The 22,121-nt window shown below is 36.4% G+C and overlaps 2 protein-coding genes across 3 annotated transcripts; one reads left to right on the top strand and one right to left on the bottom strand.

Moving 5' to 3' along the window:
• Positions 1–1,193: 1,193 nt before the first annotated feature.
• On the top strand, positions 1,194–6,695 carry LOC127644612 (ras-related protein Rab-18-B). The gene is made up of 7 exons (XM_052127876.1): positions 1,194–1,330; positions 1,937–1,992; positions 2,193–2,254; positions 2,500–2,572; positions 3,193–3,311; positions 3,977–4,043; positions 5,089–6,695. The coding sequence occupies exons 1-7, from the start codon at positions 1,263–1,265 to the stop codon at positions 5,259–5,261; spliced, it is 618 nt and encodes a 205-aa protein (XP_051983836.1). The 5' UTR covers positions 1,194–1,262; the 3' UTR covers positions 5,262–6,695.
• A 1,819-nt stretch (positions 6,696–8,514) lies between these two features.
• LOC127644604 (homeobox protein Mohawk-like) lies at positions 8,515–21,920 on the bottom strand. Of its 2 annotated transcripts, none has more exons than XM_052127865.1 (7): positions 21,808–21,920; positions 21,255–21,515; positions 19,240–19,387; positions 16,051–16,204; positions 15,178–15,504; positions 9,023–9,056; positions 8,515–8,933 (listed from the first exon to the last, which is right to left on the bottom strand). In XM_052127865.1, the coding sequence occupies exons 2-7, from the start codon at positions 21,425–21,427 to the stop codon at positions 8,741–8,743; spliced, it is 1,029 nt and encodes a 342-aa protein (XP_051983825.1). In that variant the 5' UTR covers positions 21,428–21,515; positions 21,808–21,920; the 3' UTR covers positions 8,515–8,740. The 2 variants fall into 2 exon arrangements, with proteins under 2 accessions (XP_051983825.1, XP_051983826.1); XM_052127866.1 differs by having other exon boundaries at positions 8,515–8,930.
• Positions 21,921–22,121: the final 201 nt, after the last annotated feature.

Raw genomic sequence — 22,121 nt, 5'->3', positions numbered from 1 at the left:
CATACTCTCAGCATGGCATGTTAACAGTTAACATTACAAAGTTTCACCCATGTTACAAGTGGATATTTGTATATTAAATGACATGCCTATATGCTGCCAAGTGTAAAATAGATTTAGCTTAAAAAGTCTTTAAAATGACCTTAACCACAACCTATTTTACTTCTGAATCGTAATCTGGTACTGATTACAAATTGCATGACTAATATCGTAGTCAGTAACTTAATCCATTGGATTACATTATTAAAGTAATTTAATCTGACTGCTTTTTTATTACTTTTGGTTTACTTCTGACCTAAATCTTGTTTATTTGATGTCTATGCATTTGAGTAGGAAAAGCTTGACAAAAACATTTTGACATAATGTTGCTTTAATGCATTAAAGGAAACTTAATTCATAATATGAGAATGAGTTATTTGTCTGTTTCTGAGTGAAATTAAAAAGGCACATAAAGGGGGGCCTCGGTGCTCAGCGAGTATTGACACTGACATTGACTACCACACCTGGAGTCGCGAGATCGAATCCAGGGTGTGCTGAGTGACTCCAGTTTTCCGAAGCAATCAAATTGGCCCAGTTGCTAGGGAGGGTAGAGTCACATGGGGTAACCTCCTCGTGGTTGCGATTAGAGGTTCTCGCTCTCAATGGGGTGTGTGGTAATTTCTGCATGGATCGTGGAGAGTAGCACGCGCCTCCACATGCTGGGAGTCTGTGCGGTGTCATGCACAACAAGCCCTGTGATAAAATGTGAGGATTGACTGTCTCAGATGCGGAGGCAACTGAGACTTGTCCTCCACCACCCAGATTGAGGAGTAACTGTGCCACCACAAGGACCTACTAAGTAGTGGGAATTAGGCATTCCAATTTGGGAGAGAAGGGGCTAAAAAAAGGCACATAAAAGGTTCTCCATGTGTGGTAACTGATCAGACCGGTTATGTTTGTGAATCAGTGTCTCAAACATTGTCACAAGAGTGCATTCATATATATTTTGAAGAACAAAAGCAGCCAGGGAGAGTAGAGGCTGTAGTTAATTTCTTGATCAACATTAGTGATCATTTAGCAAAATGAGAAATTGTAGTTCATTCAATTTTATGACATAATTGTCTAAACTGCTGAAATCTTTCTTAACGACGCAGATACTTCTCAAAACAATAATTCTTGCGTAACTTCAACGCGATACTGCCTGCTGACGTCACGCTCTAACCGGAAGTTCCAGCGCAGGCGACGGTAAACAGAAGTTTAAACAGCTCAGTGGAAACAACGAAAACATGGACGACGACGTGCTAACAACGTTAAAGATTTTAATAATCGGAGAAAGTGGTGTCGGTAAATCAAGGTAAGACATTTGTGTTTTTCTAGCGTGTTCGACAATAAAACGAGTTGTAAAATAGCTTTATTTTAGGCTTAATCTAAACTAGCAACAATCTGCGTTGAACAAATGCTGTGCCAGTGTACAACCGCAGTCAGGAAACTTTACGAATACATGTTTCTGACTCAAGAACAGAAGGAAATGCAGCATATCTTCGCTAGTTCTGTCGAAACGGGGCCTGTCGTGGTATTTTGCGCCTTCTTGACTTTCTTATCTCTGTCGCTTGCTAGCATTATAATAGTGATGAATAATGTTCGTCAGTTCGCTTGATTTAAAAAAAATGTGCTGGTAATTAATACTTTGTATTCCGTTACAGTTGTTGTCGCATCCCTTAGACGTGTAGTTGGCTGGCAGCTGTTCCAGCTGGTTATGTGGCAACTCAGTTTTGATAAACAGGCCTCGGGCTGAGTTAATAGAGTCAAATACTTCTTATTATACAGTTATAATAAGCGGTCAAGCCAACTCTTTGAAGCCTTTTCTCATCCAATTAGAAAGCAAAAGTGAATTTGTTTTGAATTGATCATTTTATGTCATGCTTTATATAATTTAAACTTTATTTTTTTAAATCAACAGTTTGCTGCTGCGCTTCACAGATGACACTTTCGATCCAGAATTAGCTGCAACTATTGGTGAGTCACATGAGTGATTGTGACCTTAAATCGGTAATGAGCTTAAACATTTTTGTTTTAACTAATCTTACTGGCTGAGCAATGTATTCTTGCTGTTAGAAAGCCTTGTACTATGTCCATAACAAAAATGGTCAAGTTAATGCTTGTTGAATTTAGAGCATATTCTAAAATGCGTACCTATTTTAATTGGGCTGAGATAGGAGTGGACTTCAAAGTGAAAACTATTGCAATAGATGGCAACAGAGCAAAGCTGGCGATATGGGTAAGTACACCAATACTGCCTTTTTAGGTTGTTTAACAAATAAATTAAAAAATCCTTTACACTTAGTAAACATTCTATAAGGGATGCTAAAGTGTGCATAGTATGTCAGGATTGTTTGTCAAACGTCCACTACAGCTTACAATAGTTTTATTCCACTAGATGTCACTATGTACTTACTATTAAGTGATGTAGTTCTAGACATGTAGCAAGCTGCTGTAGTACTTTGAATTGAAATTATATTTTAGGACACAGCGGGTCAGGAGAGATTCAGGACTCTAACACCAAGCTACTACAGAGGAGCACAGGGCGTCATTTTAGGTTTGTAATTTTTTTTGGTATAGTTGATATAATTGTTTGCTACATGATACTCAAAAATACTCTATTCTGATTGGTACTCTGCTTTCCTATGTTTTTGTATAATGACGTTGTCACAGGCAAATTATTTTCTGCATAGTAGTTGTGCTTGTTTCATGTCTATTCTATCACTTTTGTTTCTTCTCAGATTAATATTTTCAGCTCAAATCAATATTTTGTGCATTTATTTATTTGGTAAATAGCTTGATAATGTGCAGTCACCCAGTCTAAATGAAATTCTCATACTAGTTAGCATACTCCATAAACACTGATCAGCCACAACATTAAAACCACCTGCCTAATATTGTGTAGGTCCCCTTGTGCCGCCAAAACAGCACCAACCCGCATCTCAGAATAGCATTCTCACCACAATTGTACCGAGCAGCTATCTGAGTTACTGTAGACTGTCAGTTCGAACCAGTCTGGCAATTCTCTGTTGACATTTCTCATCAACAAATCATTTCCATCCACAGAACTGTCGCTCACTGGATGTTTTTTGTTTTTGGCACAATTCTGAATAATTCTAGAGACGGTGTATGCTTATTGAAAAAATTATGCCATGTTATTGTTTACATTTCTTATAGTGTATGATGTGACAAAACGGGACACGTTCACAAAACTTGAGAACTGGCTGAATGAGCTGGAGACATACTGCACACGCAACGATCTGGTTAAAATGCTTGTGGGGAACAAAATTGACAAGGTTGGTCTGATTCAGATTATGGAAATGCAACATTACAGTCTGACCTGGTTGATGCATTGTTTTGTTTAAGATAGAAGTAGAAATGATGCAATAAATCACTTTCATGTTAATAAAGGTTTTTGTATTAGCCAGCCATGACTGTCAACAGTGTTGCATGTCGAGACATTTTAATGGATGCCTGGTTTCTGTTTTTGATTTCTGCACAGATTTGGATCAAAATCAAAGTGCCAGCTAACAATATTTATTTGGTTGTAAAGGGCTTTGTTATGGTAATTGCTTTTTGCACACAATAGTTTTCAATGACATCAAGCTGTTTTCAGCCACTTTTGCACTGCTTTTTGTTAAACCTAATGTGGTACAACATTTAGACAATCACAAATGCTGTCATTCTCCCTTTTGATTTGCTCTTGACAAAAAAAGGAAATTCAAATGTGACCTTTTCAGAACAAAACACAGTTCAAGGTTTTAACCAATCCTTTTTTGCTTACTTAACTCATTCTTATTTGGAAAGTTCCACGGATGTCTACAGAAGACATGGAATGTGACCTAAAAGACAAGTGTTGATTTTTCATGTGCTGACTATCAAAGAGTGCTGTAACTTCTTTTTTTTACTTTTTTTCTTGGTATGATTCAGAATTATAAACAGAATGACCTCTCTGTTTCAGGACAATCGTGAAGTAGACAGGAATGAAGGCTTGAAGTTTGCACGGAAACACTCTATGCTTTTTATCGGTACGGTTTCTCTTTCTTATCACTTATTTTTATTTGAATTGATTTGATGTTTTGGATTGTTCCATTTGGATTTTGGCTAAATTGTTCCTTTGGCACAACAGGCCCCTTGTCATCCATCTCAGGATGTAGATGAGCATTATAATCTGTCTGTGCAAACCATTTTGTCGTGCCAGTGTTGTATTAATATTTTCCAGTACAGTTAAAAGTGAGGTCACCGATGTCAGAATGCCCGTCAGTCAAAAAAAGCAAATTTGTGTTACTTTTGTAATGGCAAATACATGATTACTTTAGTTCCTGAAGACATCATGGAACCTAGAGATAAGTCTATACTGTAATGGAACTGTTCCTCGAACACTGCTTATAAAACTCAAGAAACCTGTCAAGAACATATCACACCAAATTAATTAAGCCTATTTCATTTTTTATATGGGGATCCCTTTGTGTTTTTATTACCTCCTTAATGCAGAAAATTATTATTCTCATTGCTGTAATGTCAAATGGTGAATTAAATGTTCAATAATTAATCAATTATAGTCAGTTGTACTGTATACATCATGTTGGTATTTGTTGAGGTGCCTTTTAATGTTGATTTAAATAAAAAAAAGCACAAAGCAAAAGTCTTAATGGTCCTAAATATAGGATTAATTTGCTTTAAGCTATATATATATATATATATATATATATATATATATATATATATATATATATATATATATATATATATATATAATATATGACATAATATTTCCCATTTTCTTCTGGAATGTAATCTGGACATGTTGAAGGGGCTTCTGTTACATGGCCTTCAACTTCATATGGCTTGATGTTTAGCTTTGGTTATGGGATCAGAAGTTTAATTCAACTTAAGTGTTTTCATTTATTTTTTGTACAATCCGTGATCTTTGATATCATCAAATTACCTTTTTACTCTTGCACATCAGCTTTGAAATTCAGACTGCATTGCTTATTTCTTGTTTGGATGATTCACATTATCTCTTGTCTTAATTTCTCATTTCCATCCTAACCCATGTGGTGCGATTATCAGAGGCTAGCGCTAAGACGCGGGATGGAGTACAGTGTGCCTTTGAAGAACTAGTGGAGAAGATCTTGCAGACGCCGGGGCTCTGGGAGAGCAGCATTCAGAACCACGGAGTCCAGCTGTCCGATCACGAGCAGCAGCGCCAGGGCGCCTGCGGGGGCTACTGCTCCCTGGTTTAACATCTTCACCTCGTCCCACAACCACAAACTGAGATGGAATTTTTTTTTTCTTTCTTCTGAATGAGTGCTGCTTCTGAGGGGGAATGGTCTGCTCCCTTAAGAGCTGGTCAAAGGGACCTTTGCAGTTTGCACACTATTCTGTGTCACTCAGTTTTTGTCTTCAAATTCCCAGTATTGTCATATTAAGTCATGTTATTCTCGATTAATGTTTCGCAGTGCTAAAAGACCTGTACCCTATGTAATGTTGTCATGAATAAATGTTTAATGTTACATTTTGAGCATCTTGAAATATGGCAGGTATTTGCCACCCAGCAAGAGGACCGAGCTGACATTATTCCCCCTCAATGGAAGCGTTGCTTTTGACCTGATGTGTGTAGGCCAATAGGATTGCAGGAGTGGAGGGGTTGAAATATTTGAGGATCTTATCAGTGTGGTGAACGCATTGAGTCAAACATGATCAACATCAAATGGCCTGTGTGTACATGTCTACATGTTAAATTTCCTTTATACTATTTGTTTAATCTGTTTTCTGCTGCTCCTATTTTAAACTCATAATCCCATGTTATTTTTATAATATGTTTTGCCTTGGAATGTTGCTTAGCATGATCCTGCATTCTTTAGCTAGAAATATTCTTCTATAAATAATATATCCTGATCCATCTATGCTGAAGTAATTCAGCCATTTTGTAAATGCAGTGTAGCCACAGTATCTCTCCTGACTTGAGATACAATGCTGTTTGTTTTTGAAATAACATCATTAATGTAATCCATGACGGTTACCTATTTCTTGTCGAAATAACACTTGGGATGATCCACTTTACTGCATTGTGTTGTAGGCATTTCTTCACTCCTGTGTATTAATGTGTAGCTTATCTAGTTCAGTGTGAATGATACCAAAAACTACTTCTGTATTTGTTGTTATTAATCGCAAAGACTGGGACATGTTTGAAGTAATATCTTGATTTTCAAGTTTTAGTTTAGATTGACTCGACACAGAAAAGATTTGATCATGCCTTAATATTTTTTAGAGAGTGTGTCAAAGTAACCAATGTTACATGGAAATAGTGGTAATTTAATTTATTGATGAATATATCTTGGTCATAAGGCTTGAGTACTAATGTTTTTGACATGCATTGCTCTAATTGAGATGTTTGCTCTATTACATAAAGAATTATCCAGTCATGGGAGGAATTACTTCTGGCTTCATTTAGTCTCAAAAGCAAACACTAACCAGTATCCTAATTAGGACCTCTTGTAATTTATTGGTTTTAAATTCAGATTCAACAATGTTGTACTTATAAACACTTTATACTCAGTTCTGTAGACAATTGTTTCCTCTGAGGCTGTTGTACTCGAACAGTGATGTTCTAGTCTATGCCATGTTCCGTTTATGTGTTTGAAGGCAACAGTACCGTTTTCTTCTTTGAATTAAAAATAAATTAATTTTAAAAAAGTGTTTTTATGCATTATTCTGCCAAAAGTGAAATATGTGAAACTTTATGTATGTTTAAAATGACCTATTAATAGTATATAATAACTAGTTTAAGGAAATTAGGGACAGGAATAATACAGTTCAGGAAGAATATGCATTTTTCTTTATATTATAATTGTATATATAAGCTAAAAAATATTCTTTGAACATGCTAATCACAATAAATATCAAGATAGTGTCCACATCATTTTCAGCAAAAGATAAGCTTTATATTGTTGTTGGTCAGTAATAAAAACACAAATAAAGTAAAGGTTTGAGTAGGATAGTTAAGAATTTATGGATTTTGTTTGTCAAAAGTGTAATTAATGGCCCTTTGATAAAACATTTTTAAAGGAAAAACCATATCATTTTTACAGAAGAAAAAGGCCTTCTATAATGACGGATCGTTTTCTTAGGAAGTTAGTTTCCTTCCATTTTTCATGCATAAGAACTTTAAATTGGTGGGAAATAAAATTCACGTGTCCTGTTATCATCATAATTGGATATATGAACAGATCTCCTCTAAAGTATATTAGCAGATGTTTGAAAACAAAATCACAAATGTCCAAAAATGATTTCAATAGAGCCCCCACACAACACAATACATTTTTTAGAACTTTAAAAATGGACAAACCTTCCATTTTGTAGGTGTCATTTCTAATTTTGATTTCTATTTTATGTGTACGATAATATCTATCCAAAGCCCACTTTCCAGGCAACAGTGCAATACACTGACAGAAGAGCACTGTGAGCAATTCAATTCCACTCTTAAATGTGGAATGAGCTCTGAATTAATCTTTTATATAAAGATCACTGTGGCCCTCATAATGCCTTGGACTGAAACGACATCAAAATCAACAGATTTCCACCGAGTTACACCTTTTTCCTACTCCTCGATTTCACTGTCAGGTGTTTTACTATTTGTATTGGGCTCTTTGTGTTAACACAGCGGGTGCAGTTGACCACTGAATGATTATAGATGATGTAAGGCCAAAAGAATGGTGAAAAATATGCTTTAGTCTTCCTTGAAGCTTGGGTGGGTATATAGAAGACATCAGAGCAAAACACGGAGCATGTGGTCAGGTTTGAAAGGAGATATAGGCCAGACCATTCTGAATGTTCAATTCCAAATTCCTAAAGTGAAACTGCTATTGCTGTCCAGGAATAGTCAGGCATAATGGACTGCAAGGAAATGATTTACAAGAATTATCAGGTGCATAACTGAAATGCAAATGCCTGTCCAATATGGACTGGTACAAGCACTGTACGGATGTTAAGGGTGACTGTTTCGGCTATTTCTTTATCAGATTGGAAGTTACAGTTTCCCTTACAGAAATGTGGCTCCCACTCTTTATTTTCCACACTGGTCCAGGTGAAAAATAAAGACGAGATGAGCAAATTCTATCAAAGCACAATTGTATTCCATATGCTCTCACTTTATTTGCTCTTACTTAACTCTGCTTTGTAAGAGAAACGTCACAGACAACGACCCACATGAAATTAAAAGCACATCTCTGCAAAAAAGAAAAAGAAAAGAAGGTTCACTCGGGGGTAGAATATTTGAAACCTTAGAAACTTCATTTATAAGCTGTACTGAAAAACACAGACTCCAAGAAGGTTTATATAGCATTGTCATGGGATGACAATAATCCTGTGTCAATTAAATGTTAAAATTAACATAACTTAAAAAATGGAATACATAAATGAATATATTACATTTCAGCAACTAACAAAAAAAAAAAAAGTGTACAAATGACAGTACAAATCAGAACGAGTCAGATTTCTGTGCTTCTGTTTTTTAGTGGTACATCTTACTGTCATTTTTCACTAGACAGTGGTAGAAAAATAGGCACACTGGTCAATCACCATTTATTTTTTCCTCTCAGAAAAGGGTGTTGTGGGTAGTTTTCAACAACATTATTGCATGTACATCCTCAAGTGTTCAGGTAGTCTTTTAGCAATTATATCCTATTACAGTTTATAAGACCTCCATCCAGTCTGTTCGCCACTAATGTCGGGGTTGTGTGGGCACTTTGACAGTCTTAATCTCTGCTATATGGGAAGACTTCTGGATGATACAACTGGTGGTGCCTGCCGCTGCGCTCTCCTTCCCATGGGCCAGGTTGGTCAGGGCCATGGCAGCATGGAGCTCTTTCCAGTAGGTCTCACCATTTCCCCGTCTGCCACCTTTATGAGCACTGCTGTTACCAAATTGAGTGGAAATGGTTAATAAAGAGTTTTTAGCAGTTCTGAAAAGACTTACGATTGAAGGAGGCATCAGCATTCTCACCTCTCACCCGGGTGTGTGCCACAGTCCAACGTCACTGAAAAGAAATTACAGTACAGTTTAGTGAATTGAGTTAGAAACTGGCTACAATTTCTTATTTAAAGCATTAGAGACATTGTGAATATTATTAAATATGTTAGATAAATTATTATCTAACATAAAATTAACCTAGCATGAAAAATTTCGAATTAGCCCCTATTGAGTGATAGTTGAAATTAGTCTGCAATTGCAGCTATGTTACTCATTTATGATATTTTATATTAGGGGCCAAGCATCGAAGATGTGGAGCCCCTATTCTGTCTGTGAGTGTTTTTATTTTTATTATAACATTTCCTCTGACTGAGAATCTATTGCAGCCTATAGATATATGTATGGTAAAAATTTCTGCAATTTGGCACACTGGTAGGGGAAAGTCTGGACATGGCTTGTGACAAATTTGGAGTCTCTAACTCAATCCCTCATGTTTATAACAAAATACTTAAAAAAAAAAAAACTTGAAAATTTTGATTAATTTGACCTATCGTCATGAGACTGGTTTCTTTACAATCCTTGTGTTATATATTGAGTACAATAATACCAATTTTGCACGGCAATACTTCCTGTCCACCATTTTGAATTTAATTGAAAACATACTTTTTTTGTACTCATCCTATGGCGTTATTTGAATCGTCCCCAAATTTGACTCAGATCATCTTCAGATCATGCTGGCAAGAAGTTACTGAAAGCTTTTTGATAGACCAAACCATTCTTGTGTATAACGCATTATTGAATTGATTGCAAGATGCCCAAAAGAATCTCAGCAATGCTTTAATAAACTTTGGATTTGGTTTAATTCCGTCAAAGCCCTGACAATACCACATATTTGGTGACAGTGCCACATATTGGCCAACAGTTTGTATTTGTATTATGTTACAAGTACACTATGGTACACTAAACATTTTTCAAAATGAATCTCAGAGGATGCTGTGCAATTAAATATACTTGCAACAGATCTGACGATGTCGTGCTTGACCACGTCATTGCTGCTTGCATCTATATTTTATAACAGGTGCTTTGCACTTGGGGCCCGTAAGATCCAGGTTAGGCCACTCATCTAAAGATAGAATAATTTACATTGTTTAAACACCTGTCTACAGGATAAGCGGTTGATGATGGATGGATGGATGGATGGAAACACCTGTCTCTGCAAACATTTGCTAAATATATTTTACTATCATGTAATGTAGGGACGTTTGACATTTATGCATATAATCTAAAAAAGGGAATATTCATCTTTAACTCTGTAAATGTCCCTGGGTGCTGGCAACTTTTTCTGTTTTCCAAGTTGGAAATCTATAAGTAGTGTTCCAACAGGGTTGCAAAAATGGCAAACCTCATTTGAAATATATAGGAAATTAAACAGCTCATATAATGTTTGGTTATATTCCTTTATTCCAATGTATTGAGGATGATGATCTTCATTTTCCAAAGCGCCTTCTTTCATTGGTGGTTTGTCAAAAAAGACCTTTTAGAGTTTTAGGCCCTGTTTCATATCCTATCCGTGGAATGTGCCATACCATTTGTAAACTTAACTTTAAAATGGCCACAGTAAGTTCTTACCACAAATTTGACATATAAATGATGCTGTTGATGAAATGTCCCTAAGCTACACTCTCCCCATATCGATGCAACTGATGTGTAAACATGTTTTCACTAGTTAATTTCAAGCATGTACTGTATGTACATGGGTCAATGTGTGGGTGTTTGTCGAGTTCAGGGATATTTAAGTGGAGCTCTACAGGCTGTGCCTCCAGCCAAAACAAATGCAATTACGATTCTCCTGCACTCTTGAGATGGAAAAAAACCCATAACTGCACTGTGTCAGACATAGACACTTTGTTCCACCACTCCACAACTCATTTGCATTTTTAACACTATTAGCCCCCCAACATAACACTAACTAAAAGTCTTTCCTTTAACAGGATAATATGGAAATTAGAAAAATGCTGAGCACCTAGGAAACTAACTACTAAAAACTTTACATTGCATAAGCTGATAGGTCATTTGATCATGCAATTTGTTAGATAATCAGCTAGCATACTATATAGCTCAAGATGATAGGTCATTTGACATGTAATCTTTTAGCTAATCAACTTGCATACTCTCTCTTTGTCTAACATTTAAATTGCTTGGATTGAATTTTTTTCTCTAAAATCTTCCTCCTCAGCACCACATGTCTAGGATTGCTTCAATGGGAATTGTTGCACAGCAGCAGCATGTCTTTGTATGTTCTAGCAGTAGCAATTCTTTGTCTCTGCAGCAGCAGCTAAAGCAGATCGAGTCCAGACCAAACCTACCAACTTTTTATATGCATTACACCTTAAATGTATTCTGAGAGTTGGCATGATTGAACTATAGAAAACTGATGCTGATATCTTCTCTTAGAAGGATTTGAAAGAAACATCCATACACTGCTTGTGAGGAATCTCTAACTTGCGCACTACTAGTATAACCAACCGGAACTCCAAAAATAATGACTCTTTTAAACAGGTTTCCCGAACACTTCCCCATTTGCCATTGGCCAGACAAACAGGTAGTCCAGCCCCAAACTGAGCAATTGAAGCCTGAAGTTTTGGTGGTATATTGTAAGTGGAATTATATTTTGTTTATTTATTTAAATTTTAGTTACACATCACAGCGATAAATGTACTGTCTAGTCGGTTGCAGGTGGTTTTAGGGGATTGACTTTCTTATTTCAGAGAGCATTTGATTAGACAAAAATCTGTTTAGAGAATAAGTCATCATCAACATTTTTGCTGGAAGAGAATGTCTATTATATTTGCATAAATCAATTAAACTTTCACAGAGGGTGATTTATACAAGGAAACCTGGACATTATACACTTATTTTCACAGTCGTCTTTTGGAATCAGAATAAATTATCATGATCTTTTGTTTGGTGTATCCACATAAATTGGCTTGTAATGGTGAAGCTGCTTCTGGTTTCTGCTGAAAGGAAAAATCTCTCTTATGGGAGCTTTGAGAGGGGAAATTGGACGACATGCAAAGAATGAAAGTGGTCATCTTTTTTTACTAAACATCTCCAACTCAGATTTCTCAAACATCAGCTGCGCCAAGAACTACTATAAACCATTAATAAATCATTTGGCCCTGGTTCCTGAGTGCTACTGAAAATCTCTCATCTTTTTAACTTCATTTTTATTGTCCACAGATGCTTTGGATTGACCTAACCCGAGAATAAAAAGAGTAATTCCTAAAAACATCTCTCTATTAACCAAAATCAAATTAGATATACAAAGATAACAAATATAACAGAAAAAGAGTTGATTAAATGTGCTGCTTTGTTAGCAAATATGTCATTAAATTAGATTTTAATTATTAGTAAAAATGCAATATTGCAATGAAATGGAGGTTTTATTTGGAAAAATGTAAAGATAACTTTTAACAATTTCAACCACTGGATTGTCAATTGCACCACTGAGTGCAATTGACTGTAACTATTTAAAGTTCTAAATATTCTAAGACAAGACTTAACCCTGACTTTCTAATTTTTGCACACTCAGTTCTTACACTGTTTTTTTAAGTCAACAAAGCTTACTGCCTAATGGTGTTGCCTCCGTTTGATATAACGGCCAACAGGCTTGTAAATATACCCATGTCTCCTTTAAAATCTATCACAACATTTTGAGCACCATTCTCACAGCTATCGGTAGCTTATTTTGAACTACATAATGGAGTTCTGATGTGAAAATATTGACCTTTTTGCTTTGTGGGATTTATTTGGCAAAACAAGTGGATTTCCATCAGAGGGACTCAGCAGAGGTCATAGCAGGTACACTTCACTGAAACACTGACATTTCAACATAGGCTGCACAAAATGAAAAATCAATGATGAAAAATATATATAGCAAATTAAATAGCTTAGGAACAAATGTTTCTGATGGCAATGATGGCATCACCATGAGACAAGAGACAACAACATCTAACAGTTGCCTGACATATATTATATGTTTTATAAAGCAGTCAATCATGAGTTCATATTCAGTGTTTGGAAAGATTCCGCTATGCCATTAGTCATAGACACAAATTCAATGGGCATGGCAATGAAGTTTTGGTAGTCTCATTCAAGTATGCCATAAGTCGTCTAAGGCACAAGTGGGTTTGATGAAATGGGTCAACTGCAATTTAATCATGAGGTTCTTCTCTGGTTATTGTACAGTCTGCGACCTATTATATATTCCATTCCCTGTCAAGCACCAGTGACATAAATTCATAAAAAGGTGGTAGGGCAAATGGACTGTATGCAATGAATTGCAACGTTCTTTTATGAATTAACTGCTTCCTTTGGTACGCATGGAAAATGTGTTCTCGTCAGAATTTAGATGTACACTGTTAAATTATCAAAATTTATTATTAATAATTTATTATTTTGTATGCAAAAAATCATGGCTAGTAAGTGATTGTATGGCACACACTTCACTTCTACTGGTCGATTTAGAATTTTGAATAATGTAATTCATTTATTGAAATGTAACCATCAAATATTTATAAATTAAAATTACACTTCAAATACAATGAAAATATAATCATAATAAAATAGCGAAATGGTAAAAAAAATTATATCAAATCCTAACATTTTACATTTCAAACAAAAAAAGATTTTTACAAAAGTTTTCTCACAAAAATTAGAAAAGACATAGAGCACACCAACAAAACAAATTAGAAGGATTAGGTCAGGTAGAAATAGTTATTTAGGGTAACAAATGCAGGTTACCACTTTTTACAGATTTGTTCAAAATGTCATTGAACTGTAACAATTTATATGATATTATGTGATTTAACACCAAATTCATTAAAGCTGATGTCATTTTTGCGACTAGTGCAACCGAGTGGAATTGCAAAAATAAACAGTGTTTTCAAAACAGCTTTCTGAATATGTTGTTTCTGCATATTAGCTGGGAAAGAAGTATTGTAACACAGAAAAAGTGAAATACATCAACTTTAATGCAATGACAGTCTTTAAGTTGGGAGATGTTGCTCTTTACAGCCTCTAGTTGATGTAATTTAGTCTATTACGTCAATGTCCTACGACAAGGAGGCATAACCGTAAATTATAGTGTCTTGAGAAGGAATTAACTCATTAACTAATTTATCTGAATGGCCACACAGATCAATTTATCAAAAGTCAAAAAATGTCAAATGTTATGAAAAATGGCAGCTCAAGGTTCAGTGTCAACACCACAAAAACTGTACAGAGCCTATTCTTCTTAGCACATTTTCTGACCCATTCACACATGTGATATAAAAACAAATGAAAAAAAATACAGCGCTATCTCAAAAGTACTAATTCGTTAAGTACAACATGCTTTATTTTTGCTCATCTGCTGTCATTCTACTGTTTGTATGCCAACTCACATTGCGTTGTTGAATTGCTTATTTGACTGGAACAAAAATTAAGCATCAAAAACAGCTGCATGTTTAAATGTGCTGGTGCAGTGCTGCATAATAAATAAAATCCAGAACATTCCTTATTATCCCCAAAATGAAGACGTTCCAAAAGGGCACGGAGGCAAATTAAACAGCGAAATAGAAAATTTTGAAATGTTGTGGTGGAACAATGTTAATGATGAATTAGACTCAACTCTTTTGGCAACACTGAAGCATTTGCTTTCATGAGGCATCAGTAGGTGTTCCAATAAGCTATGAGGGAACTAAGAACTGAGTCCAAGAACTTTTCACTCAACAATCAGGTCTTCAAACCACAGCTTTACAATCAGTTTAATTATTAATTCTGATGAGATTCACAATAAGATTGTGATGAGAACGTCTTTCAGTGTTTGTCTCATTGGCTATGTGGTATTCTTCACACAAAATGGGTCTTAACACAAAGTCAGGATAGTTTGGCATTTCAGTAAGGTAGTCAGAGCAAACTAAGTTTGCCTATTATGCTGCAATAGGTGTACAAATAGTGAAGACATTTCAGCAGCTCTATGTTTATTGAATCAGAAAAGTAATTTGGACTACTTAATAACAGAAAAGAAGGAGGTGTTCTAGACATTATTACTTTTGTATCCTACTCCTTTAAAATTGATACATATAAATGCTCACAATGTCTAATTTTTCTCACATTATAGTTTACTACTAGTGGGTAGCTCTTACCTGTACGGTAGGTAAAGTTCGCCTCAGCTTCTGATGATGAGGGTGAGAGAAGATCGTCCTCATACTCGTTGGAGCTAAACGATCCTGAGTGGTTCCTCTTCCGAGAGTCCAGAACTGTTTCAGAAGCCATTACATGCCGAAGGGAATCATTTAAATAACGGTTCAGCAAGCTGTTCTTGTATTTCGGTGGCGAGACGTAATCATCACAAACTGAAGGATCTGTACTTCGCCCCACCACTTTTCCCCTGCTGTCCTGAATGACACTCTTGTGCGTGGGTCTGTTGAAGTTTGATACACTGGTCTGCATCTGTAAAGTGTTCTCCCCATCTGAAGAGCAAAGACATATAACATGAAAAGGTTCTTTCTTTCTTTACATTACCAAACACATTAGAACATACATGGCTCAAAAATCCAAGTTGAAAATCAGAGATTAAAAATGTAGTTTTAACATGGAAATAAAAAGAAAGCTTTAAGATTTAGAAAATTTTAAAACAAAGAAACTATGAAATATTTATTTGTCAAAAATGTAATTTATAACTCTTTTGAAAGATTTCAAAACACATGTTGGTCTACCTATCATTATGAGAACTTTCCATAGACCTAATGAGTTTTATACTGTACAAACTATAGATTCTATCCCCTAAACCTAACCCTCACCAAAAACTTTTACCAGTTTGTAACCTAAAACATTGTCCTCGTAAATCACATAAACATGCCCACACACACGATGCTCTTTTGATCATGCTGGGATTACATGGATCATCAGGTTTTGCACAAACACATTTTTCAATAAGCATTTTCACAAGTGGATCCTTTGTGGATTTTGGGCCCCACTATATATCTATAGAATGGGCAAATCTCACACAGCCGTACCGTCTGATGCTGTGTCATCGCTGCTAATGCTGAGTCTCTCTGCATTGCCTTGGACATATTTGTTGTAGAGTTTTATGCGTAGAGCCCAGCTTAAGTCAGGCTGTCGCACTGTGTTCTTGAGCCTACGTCTTGCATTAGCAAACCAGTTTGAGACCTTTAAAATACAAAACACATACATGGTAAATTAGGAACACTTATTGGTTTATCTTGATTGCTCTCTCACGCGAAAGGGTTTAATGCAATGATCTAAATTATGCAATAAACAGTCACATTTATTATTTCCACGCTGTCTGTTTTTCATCCTACTGCACCACCCACTTTATAGTACAGTTGTGAGACAAATTTTAAAAGTGAATTGTGTAAATTCAGCTCCACTAGTGTCACCAAACTAAGCTATGAGACAGTATTTTAACATAAAAAAATTACAATTATTTCAGCACCTAAAATAATATCTCATTGTCCATCTGTCACAAAATCGTACATAATGTACAAGTTGGCTATTTTGTATGGTCTCGCACGATGTTCTGATAAACTCATACGACTTCACGTGCAAATTCCCGGATGTCTAATGTGGAAGTGTGAGATCTGTGCATGAGGCATTAAAGGGTTAGTTCACCCAAAAATGAAAATGATCCCATAATTTACTCACCCTCAAGCCATCCTAGATGTATATGACTTTCTTCTTTCAGACAAACACAATCAGAGTTATATTAAAAAAATAGAACTTTATAATGGGAGTATATGGTACCTTAGATATTGAAGCCCAAAGTTTTTTGAAGCCATCCATCAAAAAAGTAATCCATACGGCTCCAGGGGGTTGATAAAGGCCTTCTGAAGCGAAGCGATGTGTTTTTGTAAGAAAAATATCCATATTTATAACTTTATAAACTATAATCACTGGCTTCCAGTAACGGCCGTCCACACGTTCACGTTCGAGTTCTGGCATTTGACGTAGGCGTAGCGAAAGCGCCGGTGAGAAGTGACGACCGCGGAAGCACGCGTTGTTTACAGCAAAGAAAAATGGTGAAAAGAAGTTAGTTGTTTTAGCTGTACTGTAGATTTGTATTAGTCTTAAAATGGTGCGTTCATGCGTCTATCCAGTCATTCCAATCGTCCATTCATGACAGCAAACACTCTCAGCCTCTGTTGGCATTACCTCGCATTGGAGGCAGTCCTCTGGCACCTGGCGGACGGAATGCCCTGCCGTGTTTTTGGTGGATGGTAGGGGTCTCCCCCACCCCTGGCAGTGTATCTTTGTAACTGCTCCAGGCGGTTGGTTGGGAGCCCCTCCTCCCTTTGCGGTTGGCGCCCGTTTCTCCGCTTCCAGGCGGCAGGGCTCCTCCGTTCTTAGGCAGATGGCCACGGCTGCTCCTTTGGAGTGTATGGTAGCGACGAGAACTCTACTACGGTGCATCCCTTCTCTTTCCCAGGTTTCGGCACCAGTGTAAAGGGATTAATGGAAAGGAGGAGGCGAGAACCGGCTTAACAGTATAAATAATAGTTTAATGAAGAACTGAACCAAAAGACACAAACACACACAGGTGTCGGGAAGCTGCCGATCTCTCTCTCTGTCGCACTGCTGTCTCCAGTTGGCCCTTATACCTCTCGGGCTAATCAGCCCAATTAATCAGCCCAATTTCTCACCCACACCTATCATATATCTTCTGAAGACATGGATTTAACCACTGGAGTCGTATGGATTACTTTTATACTGCCTTCAGGTCCTTTTTTGGACCGTCTGAGTTCTGGATACCATTCACTTGCATTATATAGACCAACAGAGTTGTCATATTCTTCTAAAAATCTGTTTGTGTTCAGCAGAAGAAAGAAAGTCATACACATCTGGAATGGCATGGGAGTAAATGATTACACAATTTAATTTTTTTTGATTAACTATCCCTAACCACTGAGCTATTTTTCAAATCCCTTAAAATGAGTTTTATTGGTGTTACCTAATGTAGTAAGGTTGATTCAGTGATGTTAAATAATATTTTTGACTTGAATAATACAAGTTCATTTAGATGTTACCACATGAAGCACATTCGACTGGTAGTATATGAGTCATAAGAGAAACACTAAACAGGACTGGTGTTCATGTGAGGTTACCAGGGAAGAAACCACTAATCACTGATCATACAGTGAAAAAAATACTGGTGCCTGTCTCACATTTGTTAAAGACACCTGAAAACTCCACGGCACTTCTGGTACAATGCTCCATTTCAGATAAAGGCTTAATTTTTTATAGCTCAAAACTGCCATATGTATGGAGAACACTTAACGCTGCATGCCGACAGCAAAACCTCCTCCCAGCTATGCAGCATGTTGGAGGGATTATGATGATATTGGGTCTGCTTTAATGCCTCTAGGCCTGTACAGTTTACAGTCCTTGAAGGATCAGGGAATTCCAAGTTCTGGAAATTCTACAGTACAGCACAAAATCAGGGAATCTGTCTGTGATCTAGAACTTGAAAGAACTTGGTTCATGCAAGATGACACTGACCCAAAACACAGGAGCATAGAAACAATAGAGAAGAATTTTAGATTTTAGATGAGCCAACCCTGATGAAAAGACTGACTTAGACCTTGCTTATGCTTGCCGAGCCTGGTTAGTGCTGGCCGAACCGGTGAACCAGCCAAAATGTAGTTGTTGTAGCTGGTCAAGCAGAACGTCCTTTCTTGTGATGCTTATTGATCAAAGAAGTCTTGTTGGTTATAAGCCTGCCAGGAACACCAGCATACCAGCATCTTGTGCTGGGGACCAGAATAGAAAACGCAACATATGCTGTTGATCAGCTATGCTGGTCTTTTCAGCAGTTATGTCAGAGACATGACGCGATGTTCCCCTCTGCTGAACTCTCAAATCTAATTTGTGTTCACAGCCAATTGTGTCATGCCAAGTACAGTATGAACATGCTGAATGCACAGGCACTTTTGCAAGGTAGTAAATAAAGAGGTTTACAAATTTTTAGGAGTCATTCACACAGATATCCATATAATGCCAAATGCTTAACAAACTTTCGTTTTACAACAGTACATCTACAATCTGTCGATTCCTCTTTTATTTATCAAAAAACACAGCCTAAAACAACCTGATTCAGATCTGATCTGGTCTGATTTTACCAAACCTGATTAAATATGTTACAGAGAGCAAGGCACATCATTCAGAGCGAGTGCTTGCTTTGACCTCACCTGAACTAGGGTCATGTGGGAGCCCAGAGCCAGCAGTATCTTCTCAGTTTTGGTGGGATAAGGGTTGTCTCTGTGCTTATAGAGCCACTGCTTCAGGGGTCGAGCCATATCCTGCAGGGTCTGACGTTTGTGCCGCACCTTCCCCCCGCTGCTTGTGCAAAACAACATCAGAGAAAGACTGTTTACATACAGTAACCTTTTAACACTGTGACACTTTTAAGCATATATTGTCAATATCTTTTAAACCAGTATTGCTATGTGTAATCATAGACCAGAATATCCCAATATTTCATAGCATGATTAATGGCATGCACATCAAAAGCAAGTCACTTAAAGAGATATGAGAGCTTGTCTTTACTTTAAATATTTACTTTGCTTATAATGATGTTGCTCTGAAATATTTCCTGCAATCCTAGTGGTCTAAAACAAACTTTAATGGGAGATACAGTTTATTTTTATGCTTTAGTTCTGTCATTCTTCCATGCCACTCATCATGCTGTACTAACATAAATTATTGCATGGTCAAAATGTAATCAAAACATTGTGCATGCAAGCAGTAATAGAGAAACAAATTTTTGGCAGAGACCCGTGATACTGTAAACAAAGAATTTTTAGGAACAATGTCAGCATGCTCATCAGAACATATGCTCTGTTCATAGTAATGAACCATCTGAAAGAAAATAGTAAAAAAAAAAAGCTACGTCTACTCATAATTTCCAATCAAAAGATGATGTAGATATCCAGCACCAATCAGTAGATGTCACTGTGGACCAAGTGCTATGGGTAACGACACACTCACTTACTTGTCAATCTTTATTCCTCTATTAATCTATAGATACAGCAATCCAGTATGGTGTACTTTCATATACAAGACACTTTTTTAGACAGTCAAAGTGCCCATTTAAGAAGTAAAGAGGTAAGACGTGTCTCTTATCCTGTATCTTTAGCATATTAGTAAATATTCATTTGAAACTGAGAAGAAATGACTATGTATTCACATTTAGTTTTGACTACACAGGAAAAAATAAAATAAAAATAAACTATTTTGTTGTGGAGTAAATATAGAAAAACTACTATAGAAGTACTTTTTACATTTAATACGTTAGTTTAAGCATGAACTTAAAAATAAAAGTACATTTTACATCTAAAATGTAAAAATGAATGCTCTAGCTTATAAGTAAATATATTAATGATTTTTTGTCATCTTTACAATGTGTCATAATGTATGAATCCGAAAGTAGAAAACATTGTCGTAAATTTAACTGGTAAAAAAATAACTAAATTGTATTACTTTTCATCGTGATTTGTGCGCTGATGCTTGAGGTCTATGTTCGCATTTCAATATCTTGTTTTTATCACAAGTAATGCATGGTGATGTAGTTTCAGCAACATTAAGCTTTGCTGTGGGAGGCATCCTCAAGTTGTGATATATGTGTAAACATGTTTATAAGGAAAGTTCAAAATGTGACATGTTCTAATAATATCTTCATTTAAATTGTACTAAGTACAAGTGTATTATAGGTAAAAGTTATTGTATTTACTAAAAGGTTTAAGTTACATTTACTCACACTTTAATCAAGATTATGTCATGAAGTTAAGTAGATTTTACTATATTTTTACACATTAAGATTTACTTAAAAACTGCGCAAAATAAAGTATGCACATCTTATATCATTTTTTCAGTGTATCATTCTAGTTCAGTCTCTTCTCTTTAATCCCCCATGTTCTTCATCACCATCATAATTGTAGTAAATGTTATCATCTTCACCATTCTGCTGCTCCTCATCATATCAATGCGATCTGTTACATTACACTTGTGACACTTAAAACTGAAGTATCCCGAGTTTTTTTTTTTTTTTATACTGCCCACATGACAAAATAGCCAACCTTAATAACTTAATGCATACATTATATTGAATGAAATATAAAAGTGAAGACAGTGTCCATTTAAAGTGGTCTACATGCAGTCCTGTAAATCAAATTTAGTAGTTACTCCAAACGGTGCACAAACATACCCATTTCTCCTGTGTTTAAGAGCTCCGGTGCCATCCATCACTTTGTGGCTTGACAGTAAATCTCGATGTTGCCCATCGATCACCTCTAAATAGTTCCTGCTGGTCCTTTCCACACTCTTTCCGCTCTCGTCAAAGCGCCGGTGATCAAACTTACTGAAGACTACCGTGTTCATCGCTGCTTGTGCTTTAATCAATGATCTGCCATGAGCCACAATGATGCTGGTTCCAAATTCTGTCCGAGAAACTGATCTTATAATGCCCCTGTGAACAAATCAACTGTTACCTTAAATGTTTCACTTGAGACGTTTCATTTGAATCAGGCAATAAGGAATAAAATAATAATCACGTTCGAATGTTCGAATTCAACTCAATCTTGAATAATTGAATTAAGAACAAATGTTCGAGAATTTAAATTTGAATTTAAAAGGCTATTAAGTAACAGAATGCGATTAGAAAGTAATTTAGGAGTGTTTATTATTATTATTAGTAGTAACGACATTACAAGAACAATTATAGTAATTTGCTTAAAAGTATATAGGCTAAAGGCACTTACAAAGGTATCCTTTTAGTCCATTTAAACTACAGCTACACTATTTTAGTGGCGCGTGTGCTCCATCCCATCCGCTCATATTCAACTCCACTGCGAAACTGTCTCTCCGTTATATCATCCCAACGCTAGAGGGTCTTGCACCCCGGAACCTGAATACAACGACCATATCGTCGTTCCCTATCATCCAGCGTCATTCATAGGCGCGCGTGAGAATGGCGTATGCCTGTTCCCGCGCGCGCTCCAGGTGAGGGAGTCTGGCGAGCGCGTGTCAGTTCAGCTACTGTGCGTCTGGCTATTAAGAGCGCGACTGGATCATC

This window comes from Xyrauchen texanus, chromosome 6 (genome assembly GCF_025860055.1).
Source record: "Xyrauchen texanus isolate HMW12.3.18 chromosome 6, RBS_HiC_50CHRs, whole genome shotgun sequence".
In the NCBI taxonomy this organism is placed as follows: Eukaryota; Metazoa; Chordata; class Actinopteri; order Cypriniformes; family Catostomidae; genus Xyrauchen; species Xyrauchen texanus.
Note: the sequence above shows the minus strand (reverse complement) of the source record. Positions and strands in the feature narration are given on the sequence as shown.